Source organism: Molothrus ater, chromosome 6 (genome assembly GCF_012460135.2).
Source record: "Molothrus ater isolate BHLD 08-10-18 breed brown headed cowbird chromosome 6, BPBGC_Mater_1.1, whole genome shotgun sequence".
NCBI lineage: Eukaryota > Metazoa > Chordata > Aves > Passeriformes > Icteridae > Molothrus > Molothrus ater.
Genome location: NC_050483.2, coordinates 42,395,434 through 42,416,727, shown reverse-complemented (window position 1 = coordinate 42,416,727; position 21,294 = coordinate 42,395,434). Strand labels below are relative to the sequence as shown.

The 21,294-nt window shown below is 34.7% G+C and overlaps 1 protein-coding gene across 1 annotated transcript in view; it reads left to right on the top strand.

Annotated features, from left to right (window-relative positions):
• CEP128 (centrosomal protein 128) overlaps positions 1-21,294 on the top strand; it is a 98,320-nt gene that overhangs the window by 56,599 nt on the left and 20,427 nt on the right. The window contains exons 20-21 of the mRNA XM_036384921.2: positions 14,438-14,487; positions 17,177-17,200. Coding sequence (XP_036240814.1) covers positions 14,438-14,487; positions 17,177-17,200 — 74 coding nt within the window. The remainder of the gene's footprint in view (positions 1-14,437; positions 14,488-17,176; positions 17,201-21,294) is intronic.

The following is a 21,294-nucleotide window of genomic DNA, read 5'->3' as shown; positions in this document are numbered from 1 at the left end:
ATTAATGTAAGTATTTTGCAGTCTTGCTGTAATTTTATCTGGAAAGAATTTTGATTTCCAAATAATTATTTACAATAAAGGCAGTGTTATTACTACTGAATTATGAAAATTTCCATCCTTACTGTAATTGAGAATCAATGGTATGATTATGTGGGCCATTCACCAGCATGATTATGCATTTTTCATTCGTTCATCTGCTCTTACTATAAGAATGGCAACATAAAATGCTTTTAGTTCATAAAATTAGTGTCTCATATTTCCTGAAGTGGTAATGTACAAATATAGTGTGATTGAACTTGAGCATTCTATTTGTTGCTACTCATAAGGTTTTCATAATTAATTTCTTTTTGTTCATTGGGAATTTTGTTGATGATGATTCAATAACTTGTAATAATCTAACCTACTTGAGTAGTAGTGTAATAGTATTGGACCGATCCAGGAACCACGCTGCATCCAGTTAGGAGGAAATGTCAGTACTCATAGTGTCACTGGGATCGGCTGTAGTCAGGGCATTTTTACAAAGCTGTATAAGCTCTGTAAATGTGTGTGGTCATCAGAAGCTGGGTAGTTTCTTTCTCCATCTGAATCACCAATTTGAATAATATTTTATAACACCAGGTCAAGAAAAAGTAGCATCAGGTGTCTTGTACCTTAAAATTTGTTGCTGTTCTCATGTACTGTTCTCATCTGATGTGTGCCCTGAAGTATAGTGTGCAAGTTGCATGTGTACTCTGGTTCCAAGAAGATTATCTGACTTTATTCTTTTTCCTGAGCAGTGTTTTTAATCTGTGTCCTGTAAGAGATGACTTTTTTTTTTATTTGCTCTAAAGATTTGTTTGCACTGCCTTATTTTAAATTGCTCTATAGACTTTGTTTGCACTGCCTAAGCAGAGCTAACGAGATCCAAAAGAAAGAGTTTATTCCAGAAGAAGTTGTAATACTAGTGTACTTCAGCTCAAGTAAACTGATTTGTTGGCGTATAAAATACACATCAAGGCAGCAGAAGGACACACATTTACAGTAAACAAAGTTTTTATTAAATGGGAAAATATCTGTTACTGATCTTGCTAGTGCTTTGGGACAAATTAACTTTGATGATCAAGTGTGTAAAAGAGAAGCGCAGTTGTGTGTTGCACTGCGACATTATACTGTATAAAGCGTAGGTCTGGAAAAGATGCTGTCAGAAAGCTTGACAGAGTAGAGAAACCCAGCATGATTAATTTTAAATATTACTTTGATACTGAAGGTTGTCTATGATTTGTATTTTATTGTCACTATTAATACAGTAGGTTGTCATACAGAAAAAAGATACGATCCTTGTGTCAATTAAAAGGTGTTGTCAAAAAAATATTCTGGCAGCAAATGTTGTTGCAGTAAAGGAAAATTATACTAGACAAAGGTAAAATTAGAGAAGCCACAGAAAAGCATACAAACTTCTGGGTAAGAGGTAGAAAAAAGTTTCTGAAAAGCAGACTTAGATTTTCATTTTGGTTATTTTCTTGTTTTCTGAAGAAGGTTTAGAACCATATTTTCACAGTACAAAATATATTTTAGAGCTAAGGCTTAAACCTTTACTTTTGGTCTCAGGAGCTTTAATTTTTGGAATTATATTTTGTTAGAAGTAATATAAAGACAAAAGGGAAGAGAAATTTAGCCATCTGAAAAGATGGCTAGAGGGTATAAAAACCGTTCATAAACAGTATGAAATTTCAACATTGGTTGTATATTAAGAGAGTAGTTTTTTGTTGTTTTCTCTGTTCTCAGGAGGCATGAGCAGATCAATGCACATTATAACCTATGTCTCATAGCAGTTATACATGAGGGGCATTTCCAGAGAAGGACATTTACTGTTTGCTTGGTACCTCCCATGCCTAACCTAGGAGATGATGCCCCAGCAAGTTTCTGTTTGCCAGCATATCTTATAATGCGTGCTGCAAGAGACATCATATAAAAACATACCAAATATTTTAATACTTTAGCAAAATTCAGTTTGTTCCTTGCATTTGCATTGCTGAGATTAAACAGATGTGCAACTGTAATGTAAATAGGTAAAGGATTAGGTATATAGAATACTCAATGTGGTCTCCCATTTACAATGGTATTTTTGTGGGATTTTGACAGTCATTTTGCCATTTCTTTGATTACTATTTGAATATGTCTGTCAATATTATGTAGTGTTGGGAGAATGGGATAAGCAATTCTATAATAAGCATAATTTATTTGCAGCTCTTATCAACCTTGTAATAAGATTTGCAGTGTGTTTTTATAACAAATTTTTTCTAGTACATTTATTATACTGCTCATACTTAATATACATTTCTCCATGTAATCTCCATTGTGAGATAATTGCCTTCTTACCTTTTAAATCAGTTAAAACAGCAGTGTAAATTTGGGTTTTTTGTGATCAGTCTCCAGAAATTCTGTTGATCAGAAGTAGAAAGTCAAGTGTCAGTTGAAAATTATACATACTCCACTGCACAAGAGAAAGAAAAGAAAAAAGCTCTGATGTTGCTATTCATCTATAATATTATATATGTAGTTTTCCTCTTAATATTATCTTCTCTTTTGGGATATAGGAGAGATTTCTTCCTCAAATCAATGTATAAAAAGTTCTTGAAAAAATTTACTGGACTTGTTGTACTGTAAATTTTTGCAATTGACTATGCAGAAGGAATAATAAGTTAATGCATTTAGATAATGTAATTTTCAAAATAGTTTTTTAGATCTTAGTCAAAATCTGCCATTCACTGAAACTTAAAATGTTTGCCAGCTGAGCTGGTAGGTCTCAGTTGTATATCATCAGTTACTGTGGGACAGTACAAAAACAGGATTGTCTCACCAAGGAATAAACTTAAAGCCTAACTGCAGCTGAAAAAATGACAAGTAAACATTGCTATTATGGCTTTCTTCATAATTGCCAGCTCAGTTTATTGCATCTTTCTATGTAGTATGTGTAATAGACAGTTATATAATTTCTAGTTGCATTTTCTTGGGTGTCAATAAGACATACTGACCTCTCTGTATGTATGTTTGGTTGAAGTAAGTGTTTTCTCAGAAGCTGTTTGGGTCCTAGTGGTACATAGGGCCATCTAGTAGAATTCAAAGCTTTCTTATAGCATTTATCAAGGAATCCCATGGAGATAGGATGTGTGCTTTTTGTATGCTTTACTCTTCTGACAAAACATCCAAGCTACTTAAAAATTCCTTTTTTCCTGATTGGTAGGGAAACCTAATTTCTGGACCAGTATCTCTGAGCTTCCCATATTATCTGTTCTCCTATGCTGTGAACATTGCAAATTTGATTGTTTAGTTCTGATCTTCAAACAGCCCAAATAAGAAATGCACTTCTAGGCTTGGGAGAACTACTCATCTCAAGTAACAAGTAACTTTGGCTAGAAACGCTTTCTGTCTTGCAGCTGTTGGCCTCCTTTGGTTGCCCAGTTACTTCAATTCAGATGAGCTGCACTAGCTGCTTCAAAAACCTGGATACCCTCAGTCATTGACCATTCCTTAGCTGATAGTCCAAGATCAGTTCTGTATGTATTTGCATTAAGATCTGCAGCTGTCTTTCAGATGTAGCCAAAAGGAAATTTGCTGATACGCATAAATATGGTTGGGATGATAAACATCAAAGTAAGAAAATCCTAGGATATTAAGAGAGAGCTCACTGGAGCAAGTGGCATTCAATTTCCTGTTTGTCATTTACATATGCCATACCATGATTTTTATATAGCTACCATGCCCATAAACATATCAACATAATTTTCTAAAACAAGAAATGACAAATTATCTTTCTAGCTTGCAGTTGGTAAATGAAAACAAATTACATTTCAATTTCTTTCTGTGTGCTCCTGGAAACTTTTATTCATTATCAGAAAGGAAATGTTTCTTCATTCAGGAGAGAATTATAAGAATTATGTATTATATGCAGTGATAAAAGTGTTCAACTGCATTTTCTGTTATAAGTGTCAACTATTATGAGGACCTTGCTTTCAGACATTTCTTACTATATTTTATTTTATATAATGCTGATTTTTTTTTCATTCCAGGTTATTTAATAGGTTTTCTAACCAAAGCTATGGGAGAAAAAGCCATTGTCAATTTCCTTGCATAGATCTGTGCTACAGACAGGTGTGATGATAGCTTACACACACAAATCCAAGTGAATCATGAGTTAGTGGGTCAAACTGCAGTTTTCCATTCATGGAGACATTTAATATCACTGCAGACAAAAGGCAGAATGCTTATTTCTGTTTCTCTCACTCCTGTCAGTGCTACTTTCTCCATCCCTTGTTCCATGTCTCCTCCTCTTGGACCCCTCTATAATCATATATTACTCAATATTTGCCACATAGGACTGTCTGTTTTTTGCCAGTATGCTGTTGTTCTTGTAATGAACTAAGACGTTATGGAGGTCCAGGTTTGTCATTTTGCCAAAGCAGGACAAAGTAAGCAAGAGCAATGCACAACCAGAGGCAGGAAAGTGACCTCTCTGCATTTTGGCAAACGCAGCTGCAAATGCCATCTAGGATGTGATCTGAGCACATCTGGCAGAACTGGAGCAGTTGGTGCTCACCCTGTCAGCTGGGTTGGACTGGTTTCTGTGGAACACGAAGAAGGAATGATTACATAGCCATTAGTACCCAAATTAGCTTATTTGAAACTATTAGTAAAGAATTCCATTGTAGTATAAATGTTCTATTAGATTGCTGGGGTTGAAAATTGATGGCCTCTCAGCCAAATTTGTGAAGTAAAATCTGAAGTGTTTATTCACAATCATTGTATGTTAGATTTTTTTTCAAGTCTGTTCTCAAGATTTATTTCTAGTAGGAACATTATTGCCTGAATTCCAGCACTGGTTGGCTATGCTACTGTTGCATGAGTAATCAATACCTATATATTTGGTAACAGTTTCAGCTAGAAGTATAATCAAGTAATTGACATTTAAGGCCTTAGAAACATTAATAATCGTCACACAATGCTTAATGGCAGAAATTCAGAATGTCACTATTTGTTTTTTGTTTGAGAATAATTTCTAAATGCAGTAAATCTCAATTATTTCCTCAATTATCTTTATTTTTAGGGTTTAATTTAAATATTTTTTTCCTCATAAGAAATTCTGTATAGTTATAACTGAAAAGAGACTTCTGTTATTGTAGTTAAGTCATGCCATTCTAATGATAGTCTGAAAGAAGAGCTGGAGTTTTCTGATAGATGTTTCAATAAATAGTAACCAAAAAAAAGCATGGCAGCATACTCCAAATCTAGTGTTTAACTGTTCAAATACCATGTGTATGTGTGTTAACAAATTGTCTCTGGCATATGTGCCTTTGATGATAAGTAAGATGAAATTTGAAAATACTGTCTCGATGACAGAAATTAAATTAATATTTTATTACTACCTTTAATGGTACTAAAAATTTTGCCATGAGGAAAGTTTGTTTTGCAGTTAAAAACATTTTGCTCTTTTGCCTGCAAATAAAAGGAATAATCCGGAATCTGTAATGACTGGAGGGATTTCGCCATTGTTACTGTTTGAGGTTTGGATTTTGTGTTTAAAGTGCAGTTACAATGTTCCTTAGCTCATGTACAAGGAGGGCATAGGCAGTAACAATGCTGGCTTTTCCTGCTGTACTTTTATCCTTTTTTTATCCTTAAGCATGTTAAATGGAAAAAAACCGTAATGTTGACACAAAGGATGTTACAAGAGGAGGGTAACTTGCAATTATTAGGGGTGTTTTAATATTGTTTAAATCGTTAATTTGAGCATAGATTCAACCAACACCTTGTGGTAGAAGGTTGCAGATTTGTGGATACAGTTTTTATAACTAGATAATTTGTAATCCGAAAATGTCAGCATCCTGAAACTCCTAAGCCATTTCCAAACCAGCTATCCAAGCCGTTAATTAAACATAATGGGAAAAAAATTGTCAACTACATTTTTGGTATTTGGTGCATCCCATTTTAATTTTCATGGCAGAAGCCGCGCTGTTCAGATAAACTTTTTGCTTTACTAGATCAATTTTCCATGATTTTGTTCATGTTTTGTTTTTGTTTTTTTTTTTGGTTGTATCATTCTTGATAGCTGAAGTTCTTGTTTTCAGTCAAGAAAGTTCTTCTGTCTAAATTATTAATTTAGTGTGAAATATGTGTATTTAAATGCGTTTTTAAAGAAATTGTTAAATGGAGGCATAAAGAAAATTCTAGCCTGCAGTGTTTTTTTACTGTCAGTAGAATCATGGCTTAGTAAAGGCTTCAATAAGAAAAGCTGTGGTGGTGGCATCCTGCAGCAGTGAAGCAGGTTAAGATCCGTAGTGCAAGGACACTGATATAGAAGATTTAGTATTCCTGGCAAGGAAAAGTGGCTGCCTAAGACTGAGACAAGTTGATTGATTAATGAGTCTGCCTAAAACTGAAATTCCAGTGGTCTGACTTTATTAGCTTTTTATATGCTTTTACATCTCTGTAGAGAACAGTTGAGCAAATAATGCAAACAGAAGGTTTTCTATAGCTCTGCAGTTGTGACTTACTGCGAGTTAATACCTTTATTGCTATCCCAGCTGTGTTAATTCTGATGTAACATCTCTCTAGATTCTAGAAGAGACCCTTGATTCTATTCTGTCTGTAATTCAGCTTGCTTATTTGGACACTACTTCAGAGAACAAGCAATACCTGGGTTACCACCTCTTAATTTTTCATAGTGGCAGCTGTTTGGAGATGACACTCATAATTCTAGATAAATCTTTGTAGGGATTTGTATTAACATACAGACTGTTCCTCTTTTACGTACAAAGATGTTTTTGGCACTTCAGGATTAGTTTATGCCAGTCATTTATGGCTCAAAAGCTACATATCCAGATATGCTGGATGTGATTTTCTGCTCATAGGAGAGCCTCTATTTGAATGATAAGCCACACATTCTGTCCCTTTACTGGAAATAGTTCTAGTCCCTTCTTCTCTTCCTCATTCTTACCAGAGTTTCTCTTCCCATAGACACCCTTCTCAATTGACCTTTTTCTTACTTGAACTTTGCTTTTTTTACTCTCAATTCCATGTGTTACAATGTATGCTGCTTGGTGAATTAAGGAGAAAGAATTTTGGAGTAAAGGGCTAGAAAACATTTCAGCTTTATAAAAACTAAATGCCTTTATTGAAAAAAATTCTGAATGTTAACTGCCAGCCATAGTCTGCTTACTTCAACAGTGAGATTGTTCAAAGGTTCTAAATACTGAGTACTAGTCTCCAAACTTTGTTGATTGCATGCCCCATTGGTAAAAAATTCATGAGCATGCTGCCCTAATATATGTATATTTATTTATGGACAATAAATACATATAAATATACAACTTGATGATGAATAGGTGTACACATCTTTGTAAGTTCAGCCCCACAGAGCTAGAAGACCTGCCTTGAACACATTTTCATAATGAAATTGTCTTTGAACCAGAATGAGACGTTTTTATTTTTTCACTTTAAGCTTAAACTTCTTATTTTTCTGTGTCACTAACTGTTTTCTAATGAAACTTACTGGAACTTAGTAAAGCATCTAGGAGGTGATGCCTGTTTTGGGAAGTTGTTCTTTAGTGATTTTTTGTTTTTAACTAGAAGCCCCAAGGTCCCTCAGGAACTTTTGGAATTCTCTACAGCATGTCCACTGGTACATAAATGTCATTCAAAGCAAAACAACAGAATGCTTATAGCTGCTTCAAGATGTGTTAACTGCTTCTATATTCACAACCCTCCCTCATACTCCTCCTACTCTAATTTCAGTTGGGAATCAGTATGGTCCTAAACAAATATAATAGCCATGCTCTCTCTCCCAGCTCATACCTTAGGCAGTTGCTGACATAGTGAAGTTTTGGGCTGTCGTCACCTTTTGTATTCATAAGAAAGTTCATAGGAATATTTTGCATGGATTTCAGTGCACTTTGTTTGAGCTTCATGTCAGAAGATAGAGAAATATTTTCTTTAGCCATGTTTGAATGAAGCACAGAAAATTTCCCAGGAATGGAGGGGAGCCAGGAATAGAACTAAAAGATCTCATGTAAGCTTTTGGAAAAAAGCCTTCTCATTCTTTTGATAAAGGCCTCTTAAAAAGCAGCACATTGGGACTTTAAAATTTTTTGATTGGTAACCTTATAGTTTAGTTTTTTAATATATTTAATCTCATATTCAGACAAACTATTCCAATGCAATCATATTTGGACTATAGAAGAGGTTACAGCAACTTGGCCAAGTATCTTGTGTTCTTAAGCTATGTATTTGAATATATATATATGTATCCACTCTTGAACTTGTTAATTCACTGTGAAGCAGACACTGTAGTAGTTCGGGTAATGACAGGTACAGTGAGGTTATAAAACTGATGAGGAGAATTTTAGACTGATTCTTGGGACAAGTAAAAAATTGGAAGAGGTTTTCTAAAGGAAGTGTGGGACATATGCATATCTACATCAAATACCAATCAAAGTGAAAGGGAAATAATCCAGTAATGTATCATTCATTCCTAGAAGTCTTTTAAAAGTCATGAGTATAACTTGAATAGAAATTCTCTGAGAATATTAAATCACATTTCTCTGTTGTCCCACACAACTCCTAAATGATTACATTTCCCTTCTATAAGCTATCCTTTTTTCTTTTTTTTCCCCCAGTAGTAATTAGCTTCTCTGCAAATAGAGAAATATAGACAAGGCCAGACTGGAGATGCGAATGTTTAAAAGTTTTGCTACAAAATGTCAGACCTGCCTAAGCCTCAGGGAGTAGAAAGAAAACAGTTCTGTTTCTTGTATAGTATTAAGTCTCTTAGGGAATCTGAATGGTGAATTGTTTCCTTCTCTTAAGTTCTGACACCTTTCTTATATGCTGCTTCAGGTTAGGGTAAGCCAATGCATCCCTGTAAGCTGAAGAATCTGCTTTGAATTTACACAGTAAAAATACAAGTGTATACCTAAAAGTTATCAAAAGAATTAATTCATTTCAAAAAAGTTCAAGTTTGCTGTAAAGTATATTATTTTAAAATCTTGACTATGTAACTTGCGAACTACAGCAGCTAATAAATTGATTGCTAGGAGCTGAAAAGGCAAAGAATATTTCAAAAGGCATTTCGTTTTTTAAAATGGTATTCTTTTAAGTCTGGAGCTCTTTTTCAATGTGAATGAGAAAACTTTTGATTTAGATACTGATAAGCAGCTTTTTGGTCTTGGTGATCATGAGTATTGCATTGCTTGCAGTGGTGGGAACTGAACTAAAATCTTTGACGACAGTGGAATGTGCTCAGTATTAATAGAACAGTTTGGTAATGAACTAGGAAAGCTCTAAACAGTATTAAAAATCACTTGAGACTTTTTTTCTCCTTTCTTTTTAAAATTTCACTTGGGATTACATAAACACTGAATTTGGGATTACATAAACACATGGGATTACATAAACACTCAATTCTGAAATACAAATAATGTATGGACCTTGTTCCACACTAGCAAAAATTAATGTTCTAAAAGATACCTGTTTCTATAAAATTCTTTCAAGATGATAATATGGTTATGTAGAAATTCCCTTCATGGCTTGCATGTGTGGCAAGTACTGTTACAATTAAAATAGTGTGAAGTAGGTGCCAGTGCTATTTTACATCTCAGTTGCTTTAGTGCCAGGATGATTTGTAGTGTTGGGCCTGACAGTAGGAAGCTTGAGCCTCATTGAAGCATCCTTTAGAATTGAGTGTTTCTGGGTTGTGACAGTTGTCACAGTACTGTGGAGCCATTCATCACAACCTAACACAGGTGCAGGGCAAAACCGCAGTTGTTCTGCCTCTACTGGACATGAATTAATATATATTATCTTGTGAAACACTTTGGTTACACTGGTTCAGCTAGAAATATCTTGATTCACCCCCAAAATAGGGCCTTCATGTCAGATTCATTGTGTGAAGGGAAGAACTTGTAAGTGATATGTTATTAAACTTGGCTGTGTAGATGTGAGCAAGATAAGTAATTTCTAGCTGAGAGAAACTGATATATTCAGCTGCTTGAAAATTCCTCATACTTGATGGAAACCTGCTTGGCTGCCTTGTGCATCTACAGTAATGCTGCAGTATCTGTTCAGCAGGTTTGTGGGAAGTATATCCAAACAATGAGTGAATGCTGTAGGCTGTGTATTTGAAGTGAGAATGATGGGAAATACTTGACATAAAAAAGCCTTACAATTTTTGATCAAAGCAAATTTAAAGGTAATATGATCAGAGTGTCTAATTCAGTGACTTCTCAAGAGTTTGATATCTTATATAACTTATATAACTTAAAACCTTAATGTTTAGGGTTACAAACTTTGGGAAATCCAAAATAATTTTACTAATATATAACTGAAAGCCCTGACTTGTGTTTTGGAGAAGAGCTTTTCTTAGCTTGATGGTGCAAAATTTATGCTGACAATTTTTTTTTCCAAGCTGCCATTCTTTTCTGGTAGTAACCTGGATTTCTTGCTTTAGTGCCACATGGTAGCTGTATTTTTTGTATTATGTGAGTTGTTCTTTATTTTCCTGTGTGATCTGCAACTGCTAGGGAGAGGTGAGAGTATTCAGTCAGACCTACCAGTAGCCTGAAGATATCTAGCATAGTTTACAGCATATTGCCTATGAATTCAAAATTGAACTGTAGTGTGAATGTATTCATCACCTCACTGAATCACATTTTAGAATTTCTCACTGTATGAGTAGATATCTATGGCTATAAGAATTGACTCTGTGTGCACTTCTGTATTTGTGCATTCTCCTTGGCTAGAAGAAGATAAACATAAAATTGTGGTATTGGTCCAATTTGTAGATTTTTCTCTGGCATGTCAATCTTCTCTGAGAATGTGAAGAGGAATGTTGTCTATCATTATCTTCAGTTTCTAAAATGGCAGGTCATGCAGTGTTTGAAATCAAAAAATTGATGCTCCTGTTATTATAAAGTCAATGTCCTGTTTCCCACCTTTGTTACACCCAGCACAAAGCTAAAGGAGTTGAACATTTTAGTTCATAAAAGAGTTTTAACATTCTAGTTAGTTAATGGCATAGTAATGGATCAGCTAGGATAAATAAGGTAGTACTGTTGCATTTTACTCATTTAAATCAATAAATATCTGCTCCTAAATCTATTTGCTGATACTTTTCACCAGCAATAAAAATTACAACTGGGGAGTTTGTGTGTGAAAAATCCTTTCAAATAACCCTTTTTTCCTCACTTGTCAGTGTGGTATGATGGAATATATAATCTTTATCTCCAGCTTAGTATTTGCAGTGTTTTGAAACATACTGTGGTGGTTCAGTGTCAGGAAAACTGTTAGAGATAATGATTCTGACAGAATGTTTTAAATCATAACCTATATTTTTCCTGTAACTTTGATTAGTCACATCTAAGTCACTGTAGTGTAACTTCAAGGACACTCAGTTGGTGTATACGGATGCATAGCTCAGTGAGATATAATCTTTACATGATTTGGAATTTAGGAACTGTAAATAAATTGTTTTTGTATGGCTGCAGAAAAGCATGATCCCTAATTTTACAGACAATGTCCTGAGCTTGCTGCTGATTTTGTGCAGTTTTAAACATCTAAAATATATCTGATTTTTAATAGTTTTAGCTTATAGTTCCTTATTGGATTGCAATATTCATATTTAGCTAGAAATAAAAAGGGAGTATACTGATGAATATCTTTGTTTCTACATCTCATTTCTCTTGTTGTGTTTTCCCATGTATTATTCATTTTTGAGATGAGCCATCAATGCCTAAAGGTTCCTTTTTCAATAATGCTATTTCTTCTAGTAAATTTATAAATTGATGTGTTCTGTGCCCCATGAGAATAATGATGCATTGCTTTGAAAAATCCCCAAGTACCCTGTGGTTACATTAGGCCTTAAAAGAAGATGGTAGCAGGATTGTTGTAGCAACCCATGGCACTGTGCAACTTCTTTTATGAACAGAATTTGAATTGGAAAAACTTAGAAGCTGTTCATAGGATGGATGAAAGGAGCTTCCACTAGGGCCAGTGACCATCTTTGCTCTGCTCATTGCAGACACAATGCATTCTCTGTCTTAACTTTATTGCGACATTATTTTCTGGCGCATGACATAAAACATAAAACATATATTTAAGTTTGCACAAGAACTTAAATATGGGAAGTATTGTACAAATGATAAAATAAATTAACAGAGCTCTTCAGATCAAGTAAGCAAAGTTATTCTGTCATGATAAATGATGTTCAGAGGAATGGTATAATATGCTATATATGGCTTGACTTTTTGTATAGCTGTTTAATATATATGGCTTTATTTTTTTTTTTTTTACTTCAGCTTTGGAGAAAACATGTCATTATTTTACATGGAATACTAAATGGAATCATCAGTTGAAATGCAGAACTTGGTTTTTAAATATATGTTCATAAAGGATGCCTCTGTACAGGTGTATATTTTGTCAGTTAACACAACTTGAACACCTGCCTGCCCTTCCAGGGACAGAGTTTTGTGAAGCGTCCTGCAGGACAATTGATTTAGGCAGGAGTAGGATAAAGTAAATGGATTCTAGATAACCCTAATTTGAGATGCAGAGCTTCCAAATCTAGAGACTGTTAGCAGAAATCAGTTCAATTTATTTTACATTTGTGAAAGATGTTTGAAGGGAACCTTGTAATAGCAACCTTTTCACTTACGACAATCATGCCTATACAGTAACATTTTAATTACTACATTAGAATGAAAATAAAGCAAAGTAATAATAATTGAGGGTTTTTCATCTCAGAGGGGGACATGGAGATGAATTTTTCATTTCCCACCCTTTTCTTATAACTTATTCACTGCTCCTAATTTTTTAAAGCTTGTATTATAATACAAATTTTTATCAACTTACATCTAATACTGGAATATACCCAAAGTAAACATACAGGGCAGCTACTTTTCAACCCAAATTTTTGTACTAATGTTGATGGCAGTGCATTTGGCAACAGTAATTTATGTGGCAGGTGGATCACTGGACTGAAAAAGCATACCAAAGAACAATCCAGAAAAACATAGATGCACCCAAACAAAGTGAAGAAATTATAATTTTACTAATTTTAAAAAGGATTTGGAAAAAGTGGCATTGAAGTTAAGAAGAAATAATAGCGAGTCAATCTCTCAGCGTGTGAAAGAATTAAGTAAAATTTTTTATATGGTATCTACATCTCTTAAAGGACTGGTGCTTGGAAATAAGTCTCAATCCACATGCAATCAGAAATTAATAATAAGCTATGAAAAAAGAGGGTTGGAGTGCTCACAGGAAGGTTTCATAACAAGAGAAGAAGAAAAGATCAGAGATACAAAGGAAAAATGACAAATTAATATCAGAATATTTTCTGTAGTTACTATTGTAAATCATTGAAACTTATCTTTATGAACTATGCAAGTATCAGTAAAGTTTATTTCTTATGGAGGCAAACACAGATAGTTTCAGTTAGCAGTTCTGTACTAGGATGCTGAGGAAATTGACAGTCAGAATTCAGTCCTCTGACGTTGTCAAGGCAGTTTCATAATCTCATAACTCTCATAATTGCTACCAAACTGGAGCATATCTGAATTCAAAGTCAGTCTCTGGCTTAGATAAAGAAATGCTCTTCTCATGCAAAACTTATGAGTGAACTTCTGATAGCTGAAATAGCCATAAGCCTGCAGCATGTTTTTTTGTTTTTCCTGCTCTTTATGAGGTTATAACTTCAAGGTCCCAGAATTCTAAATATGTTACAATTTATCAAAAACATGATTTTAATCATAAAACTATGTGAATGAAGTAAAAAGGAAAAGCAACTCATGACATAAGCCACAGAATTCCAAAAAAATATTTTCTAATGTGAAAAACTATGTATGTGCATATATGTGCCAATGTGTATAATTGTCACACATGATGATACAAGATATTAAGATTTTATCTTGTAGAGACTGTAAGAAACTTTTCTAGTATTTTGTCACAGTGAATTATTTTCCTTAGCAAAATTGTTCCATTTTAGTGAGAGGAGGTAATTATTGTGAGTCCAAATAGTCTGCAGTGTTCTACAGTAACTTTTCATATACAATTGCATTGCTTTGACAGTCAGTTTTAGTTAATTTTTAGGCAGAATCTCTTTGATTTTTTCATTCAATTCTAAAAATGCACCAGAAGATTTATTTCAGGATAGAAAAGTTTATCTGTAAATCTTAAAGCTCTTTTCCCCCCAGTCAAACTGTGTTCTTGAGGCTGTTTTTTAGTCACTTCAACAGCCCATGCTTGAAAACAGTCATATCACTGACACTTTTAATCTATTATTTGATCAGCTGAAAAGGGGTGTTGTGAAATCTGTAAAATAAAAAACTCAATGACTGTTTTACACAATACTTTTTCGATCAGGCCATGAGACAGGAATTTGAATTTACAAGTTGCATTTTTAATTTTGCAGAGCTACTAGAGAAGACACACAGAAGAGAAGAAGAAATGGGAGCTCTCCAGGTATATTTTCTGCTCAATTAACTAGCTACATTTTTTGTTAAATTTCTTTAAACATATTGTATTACAGCATTATGATTTTCTGAACTGCCTTATAGCTTAAATTCAGATTTGGAAATATATGCAGACAAATACAGACCCAATAGCTGGTAATACTCACTGCTGAGTTTTTTCATTGGTTGGGTTAAATTCTCTGGGCTGTGTTACTTTCTTTTGTAAAACTGAATAGAACTGAAAGTAAAGTATTCCAAGTAAGTATTTAAAGCCTCTGAAGCACTAAATGTTCATAGTCACCTTTCTGAGGAAGAATGGACCAGTCAGTATTTGCTAGGACCTGATACAATATTATAAATCCTTATTGTATGTCATCTAGCAGTAAAGTTGTTTGTGCTAAGCACTTTAAATTTGTGCTTAAAAGCTTTTACCCCAAGCTCAGCTTTGGAATAGTATTTAAGCATTGCAGTCAAAGAAAGCATACTCCTTTCAATTTAAAATGACTAAGAAAGCAAAAACGGGCTGGAATGTCGGAATTGTGAGGCTCAGGAGGCTATGAGGGAGGGTAATGTGTGTATTCTTCAGAATACAGAAAGAAAAAAACCTAATTTTTAACAAGAAATTGCTACAAACAATACCCAATATGAACATTAAAAAAGTTTACATGCAATATGAAGAGTATCAATGAGTCAGCATTCTGTAAGTGTGTTGAAAGCAGGACATTTGTGAGGGAATTGATGAAGATAAGACTCCTAAGGAAAATGACATTATGTATTGTCCTCAGTTTTGACCATAGGATTTTGTTTGAAGATAAGCCTTCTCTTCTCATATAATAAATAGAAGGCATTTTGAGGGCTAGAGGTATCAAAGAAGTTAGTGTACAAACAGTCTGATCCAGTAAGAAGAGACAAGTTGCAAGACCCAGAAGTTGCACAACACACCAATCCAGCTGTTTCCTGTTCTAACAAAAATCTTGGCCTGGCTTTCTGGCAGCTCAAGTTCAACAAGGCTGAGAGCTTGTCTGCGTAAGCAGTTTACACAGGTGCATATCTAATTACATCAATGTAAAAAGATCTCCTTTCATGTGAAGCAATTCTCCATCTGCTTTCATGTGAAGTTTCATGGTTGACAAATTGTTCTAATGATATTACTTCTGATTGAATGAGGAGTAATTTTAGACTGCAGGAAGTTGCATCATAGTAGTGTCTTGCATGGCTCTATGTGCCTGCCTGCCTGTCATGTTCCTGATTAAATTGCTTTATTCCTTTCCCTAGCTGGCAGTTCTGTTTAAGTGTGTGAATTATAGTGCTCTGGCTGCTGTTCTTTCATATTCAAATGCTTGATAGCAGTTTTTTCTCCCTTCAGATATCCATGCTTTCACAGTCAAGTGGTGTATAAATTATCCATGGTAAATTTCCTAATACATTAGATGCTAGTCCAGAAAATTATCTGCTGAGATTGTAAGAGTTTATTATACTTTTAGAATTTGGCAACTATATCATGCACTTTATTTAACGCATGAGTCATTTTGAAAACACTCTTTATTCTATCATTGGAAACATCCTCACTCTAAGACCTTTTTTTCAAAGAAGTCCTCTTTAAATGAAAAAAAATTATTTGAATTGATGTTCATTATCACCAGAAGTTTATGAGCTCTGTAAATACCATCTTTTTTATGGTAATGAGTATGTACTTCATTGCAGAATCTTTAAATAAATACGAGTGTTTGCCACTGCAATTTTGTGGAGGAACAAACATCTCAGAATAAAAATTTCTGAGTTTTCAATATAATACTTTTTGTCATAAGTTTGTTCTGATGCATGGAAATAATCTGTATCTCAGACATACTTCTAAGGAAGTATAAAGACTTTAGCAGGTGATAGACTACCTTGCCTAAGATAAAATTGAGTAATATTTGAGTAAGGTAAGAGTTCCCGTAATGTCTTAATGGTCACGTACTCTAAATGGGGACTCACCTAAATACTGAAATATATGTTTTGTCAAATAACTTTAAATACCATACTTAGTCAGGATATAGTACTATCTTGATTTTACTAACTTCATATTTTTCTTAAAAATACTTCAAAAAGGGAAAAGTATGTTGAAATATATACAGTAAATTAGTTGATTCTGGGTTCTCTGTATTTTGTGCTGGATTACAACTGACACAAGTTTGTTTTATTTGTTTGACTAATGTCATCCTGTTATTAATAAAACATTATTCAGAGCTATTTCTGGATGAAAGAATAATGATATAGAATTTACTTTTTAGTTTTCTAAGGAAATGCGTAAAAGAAAACTAAGCCTGATGCTAAGATGATATGAATTCTAAATCATGCTAGATTTACAGTCAGAGATGATCAAAAAAAGAAATAATTTTTTTGGGGTATGTAGGACTAAAATCAGCTATATTGAAAACCTAATGCACTAATTAAAAAATACATTGTGGAGTAATTTTTGTAAAATCCTTTCTCACCTTGTTTCTGGATGGTTTCTTATTTTTGGGGCAATATTCTAAGTGGAATAGTATGATAAAGACATCCAGTGAAGTACAACAGTTCCTACTCAGTGAGTTTTGTACAAAAAACTCTATGTATGAGACCACCAAAACCCCAAAATTAATCCTATTCATCATTCTTTGACTTACACCGTGTTTATATTTTTCGCTTTCTAATGGCATCTTGTATTTTGTTTTTAGGAACGTATTATGGCCTTAGAAATGGTAAGTTTCTTAAATTAATTTCCAAACCAATCCCAATTACATTGCTGATAATTTGTCTAAATTATGAGAGCATTATTTATATATATACTTTTAAAAATTTGCAGTTCTGGGTTTTTAACTGTCATTTTACTTTTAAGAGAAGATGGGATAATTTTGCATTGCAGCTCTCTGTGTAGATCTTTACTACAGTATTTTTGTACTCATTATATGAAATACAATGTATTTCAGTGTTATTTTTCTATACAGTTCAGTCCTCATCCCATCCCTGGGAAGAGAAATGTTGTAGATTTCATCCATACAAAAGATGTTATTTTTCTAACACTTCTAATGTTTGAGGTCCATGTGATAGATCTAATTATTTCAGTGACTACTCTGTGTGCTTACTTGTTTGGGCAGGGAGGTGCAGGACAGAATCAGTTCATCTGCTCATATCCACGCTGCAACTAAAAGAGTAAAGGAACGTAATTTTAACCACTAATTAATATAATTTAATGTGACATTAAGTTGGAAGAACAAAACCTTATGCTTGTACATGCTGTGAATGCATTTTCCAGATGTCCCAGGTAGTCAGTCTGTCAGGTGGAATAGCTGGAATGAGTTTTAGCTTGCCCTATGAATTTGGAACCATTCTTCTTTCCCTTCACGTAGGAATGTCCAATAAAATATCACAAATCGTATGTATCAGGCCCACAGTTCCTTTTCCTGAGAAATCTAGAAAACTTCATCTAAAGAAACCACTACTGAGACAATATCAATGCTGCAAGTATAAATTCTAAAATTTATTTGTGCAAATTACTACTTTATTCTTTCTGATAGTCTCTGCATCTCTGAAAACAGTTTCCAATTTCAAAAATGTATTTTAAATGTATTCAATCTGTTAAAAACATCTTTCATTCAGTCATGAAAGGCCCTTTGGAAATTAGAGTGCTGTGCTGCAGCACCTGCCTTGTGGAAGCAGGAAGCTAATGCTGATGTTCAGTGTCCTGGCACTTCACATGGTGCTGTGTCAGGTGTTGACAGGACATTAATTCTGTTCAGGACCTTCTCTTATTCATGGTTTGCTTACATGACAACCAGTCAGGCATGTATCCACTGACATCCATTTCTCACAAACCATGAGTTAAACTGCCTGCAAATTCCTTGTCCTTTCTGCTTCCAGAGCTATTTTGACACAGGCAGAGGACAGTTGCTTGCAAGTACCCCAATGTCTTGCAAATTCTGTCTCTCTTTTGTGACAAATTTTTCTATTTTTTCTAGAACTTTTCTCCTTTTTTATACTTCCAATGGCTCCGACTTTAGGAAGGAAGATTTGTAAATTATTGTTCAGATAGAAGAGAAGGATGACCTGTTTATCATACTATCCCACTGTTCTCCCTTTCTCTACAATCTACTCACTTGCAACTCCTGCACCTCACTTGCCAGTAAAATTGTTGTAGTGGCCATGAGATGAATTTGCCAACTTAGATAATAAAAAAAAATGTTGGGAAAGAAATGTTACATGAACCTTTCAGATTCCATTCAGAGCTCTGGGTGAATTAACCTTCCAGGCATAGCTTAATTTAATTCAGTGGTTTTGTGAGTTGCAGCAAATGAGGAGGTCCCTTCCCTCTCTCTGAGCCCTGTCAGCTCCTTCTCCCCTCAGCAGTCTCTTTGAGCTGGAAGCTCCATCTCCTGTCTACAGTACTTGGCAGTTTCTTGGGTCTTCTATTTCCTTAGTCAGCTCCTGTTTCCAGAGGAAAGTGCTGTTATTATGAACCTCCTTCAAGATACTACACATGATCCAATCACTCCCTTAAGGAGGCTGAGAACAAATAGTACCCATTTAGAAGAAGCTTTTGGATATTTTGGTTCTTTTTTGCAATCAGATCAATTTTGCTGTATGATTCGATAGGTATACCGCTTCTTGCTCCAGCGAGTTGTGCAGGTCAGGAGCAGAAGCTGGAAGGTGAGGAAGAACAAGGTTTGTTAGACAGACTCACTAGTGGATATAAAAGGAGCTGAAGAACCTAGATGTTTTCTGGAATAATCCTTCAGCTCTTGAGAAGTGCCAGAGAACTAACAGATACAGGCAAAACTGAGATTTTGCGTATCTAGAGATTATGTGTTTTATTTGGCTTTTTTTATTTGGTTTAATGCTGTTAATTAAAGTGAATTTAATTATTTAATAGCTATTAACAAGTAAATATCCTAATTACTTTAGCAATCAATTATTTAGTCTGACATTTTGAGAGAATGAATATGATTAATCTTTCAATTAAATGAGTTATTCTTGAGTATAGTTTAGTTGTTACATACAGGATTTGGCTCTATTTGTAGAGGAAGGTGTATGATTTTTTGGAAAAAAAAAATCTGCATTGTATTCTCAGATGAGGCTACAGTGGAAAGCATATTTATTTCTCATAAAGATGTCAGGATGAATTTTGTAGGTGTACACTGCTACTGTGCTGTGCTTGGGATTTTAGTGGTTTTCTATAAAGTATTCTGTTCTTTGTTTGCATAAGCTGCAAGTCATGTTCCTCTGCCTTACTAGTACTAGTCTGACATAGAAGACTGCAAAATTTAATTTGAAATTAACCACATCCTGAAGTTATTCCAGTGAAGATATGCATTCTATATCCTTTGATCAATAAAACAGCTTGTTGCTTTCAATAGAGAACCCAGAGTGAGGTTACCACTTTTCTAAGAATACTTGGATCAGACTTTTCTGGACACAATTCAGCTTTTTGTTACAATATCCATAAATCTAGGTTAATGTTGGTAATGCTGTAAGTATTCAGCAAAATTGTTATCTTAATATGAATTTTTGGTTCAGTATGAACATTTATGCATTTTGTTGTAATGCATTTTTATGTTCAAGAAAGTAAGGTTTTGAATACCAGTAAAACAAATTTCTGTCTGCATCCACTCAGCAATGTAAAAGCTATTAGATTATTCTCTTGTAGTAGCCGGCTCAAATTTGCATCAGTTTTATGGTTTATCATCCAATTTAAAAGAAGAATTGGAAGGATAACAATACCAAATGCATTTTGTAGAGAGATTATGTGACTGCCTGACACTATCCATTTTTATGTGCTTGTTCTTCATTTCTGTCTCTCTCTGTGTGCCTTCCATCAATAAGTAAGTCTTGCTGTCAGCTCTTGAGATTATTTCATGATTTTCATACTTAGCTTGTATGAATGTTGAGGAAATACTGAATGGAAGGGTTAATACTTTCTTTTCTTCTTTGATTCTGTAGTGTCTTGCCAAAACTACTATTACATCAAAGGCTTTCTGGTCCTCCCAGGACACAGCCATTCTTTGATCTTAAAAAAATGACCAGGAGCAGTTTGAGATCCTCTGTCCTGCCTGCCTCGCCCCTTCCTTTCCTTTCATCGGGGAGCCAGTGTGTCACTTCCCTTTGCTGGGCTTCCCAGGCCTTTCCTCTGCTCATTACCACAAGTGACTTCTGTGTGCTGTGGGCTGGCAGCCCACTGTTTCTTTCCTCCTAATGCTCAGCTTTCTCTTCCCTTCTTCCTTGATGTTATCTTCTCAGCCTACGTATTTATTGCTCTTGTTTAATACCCAGCTACTTGTCCACCCTCTGCCCCCTACTATTTGGCATTTATCTTGTTCTTTCAGGTTTTTTCTAATGCAATCACCCCTAGTTTTCTAGCCCTCAGAGTGAAAAGCATTTCCTGTGTTCAGATGGAACCTCCTGTGTTTCAGTTTGTGCCCACTGCTTGTCACTGGGCAGCACTGAAAAGAGCCTGGCTCCCTCTTCTTTACACCTTTCCTTCAGATCTGTGTGCACATGGATGAGACCTCCCAGAGCCTTTTTTTCTCCACACTAAATCCCAGCTTTCTCAACTTTTCCTCACAGGAGAGATGCTCCAGTCCCTTAAAAATTTGTTGTCCTTTGCTGGACTGGCTCTTTTGTACAGAAGAACCCTGAACTAAAGCCAGCACTCCAAATGTTGGCTGACTAGAGGAGAGGGATCACTTCACTTGACTTGCTGGCAATGCTCCTAGTGAAACCCCTACATGGTCTATCTGTGTTCCTTTCAAAATTAGGAAAATGTGTTCCCCATGTTGCAAATAGAACATTTTTGCCAAAG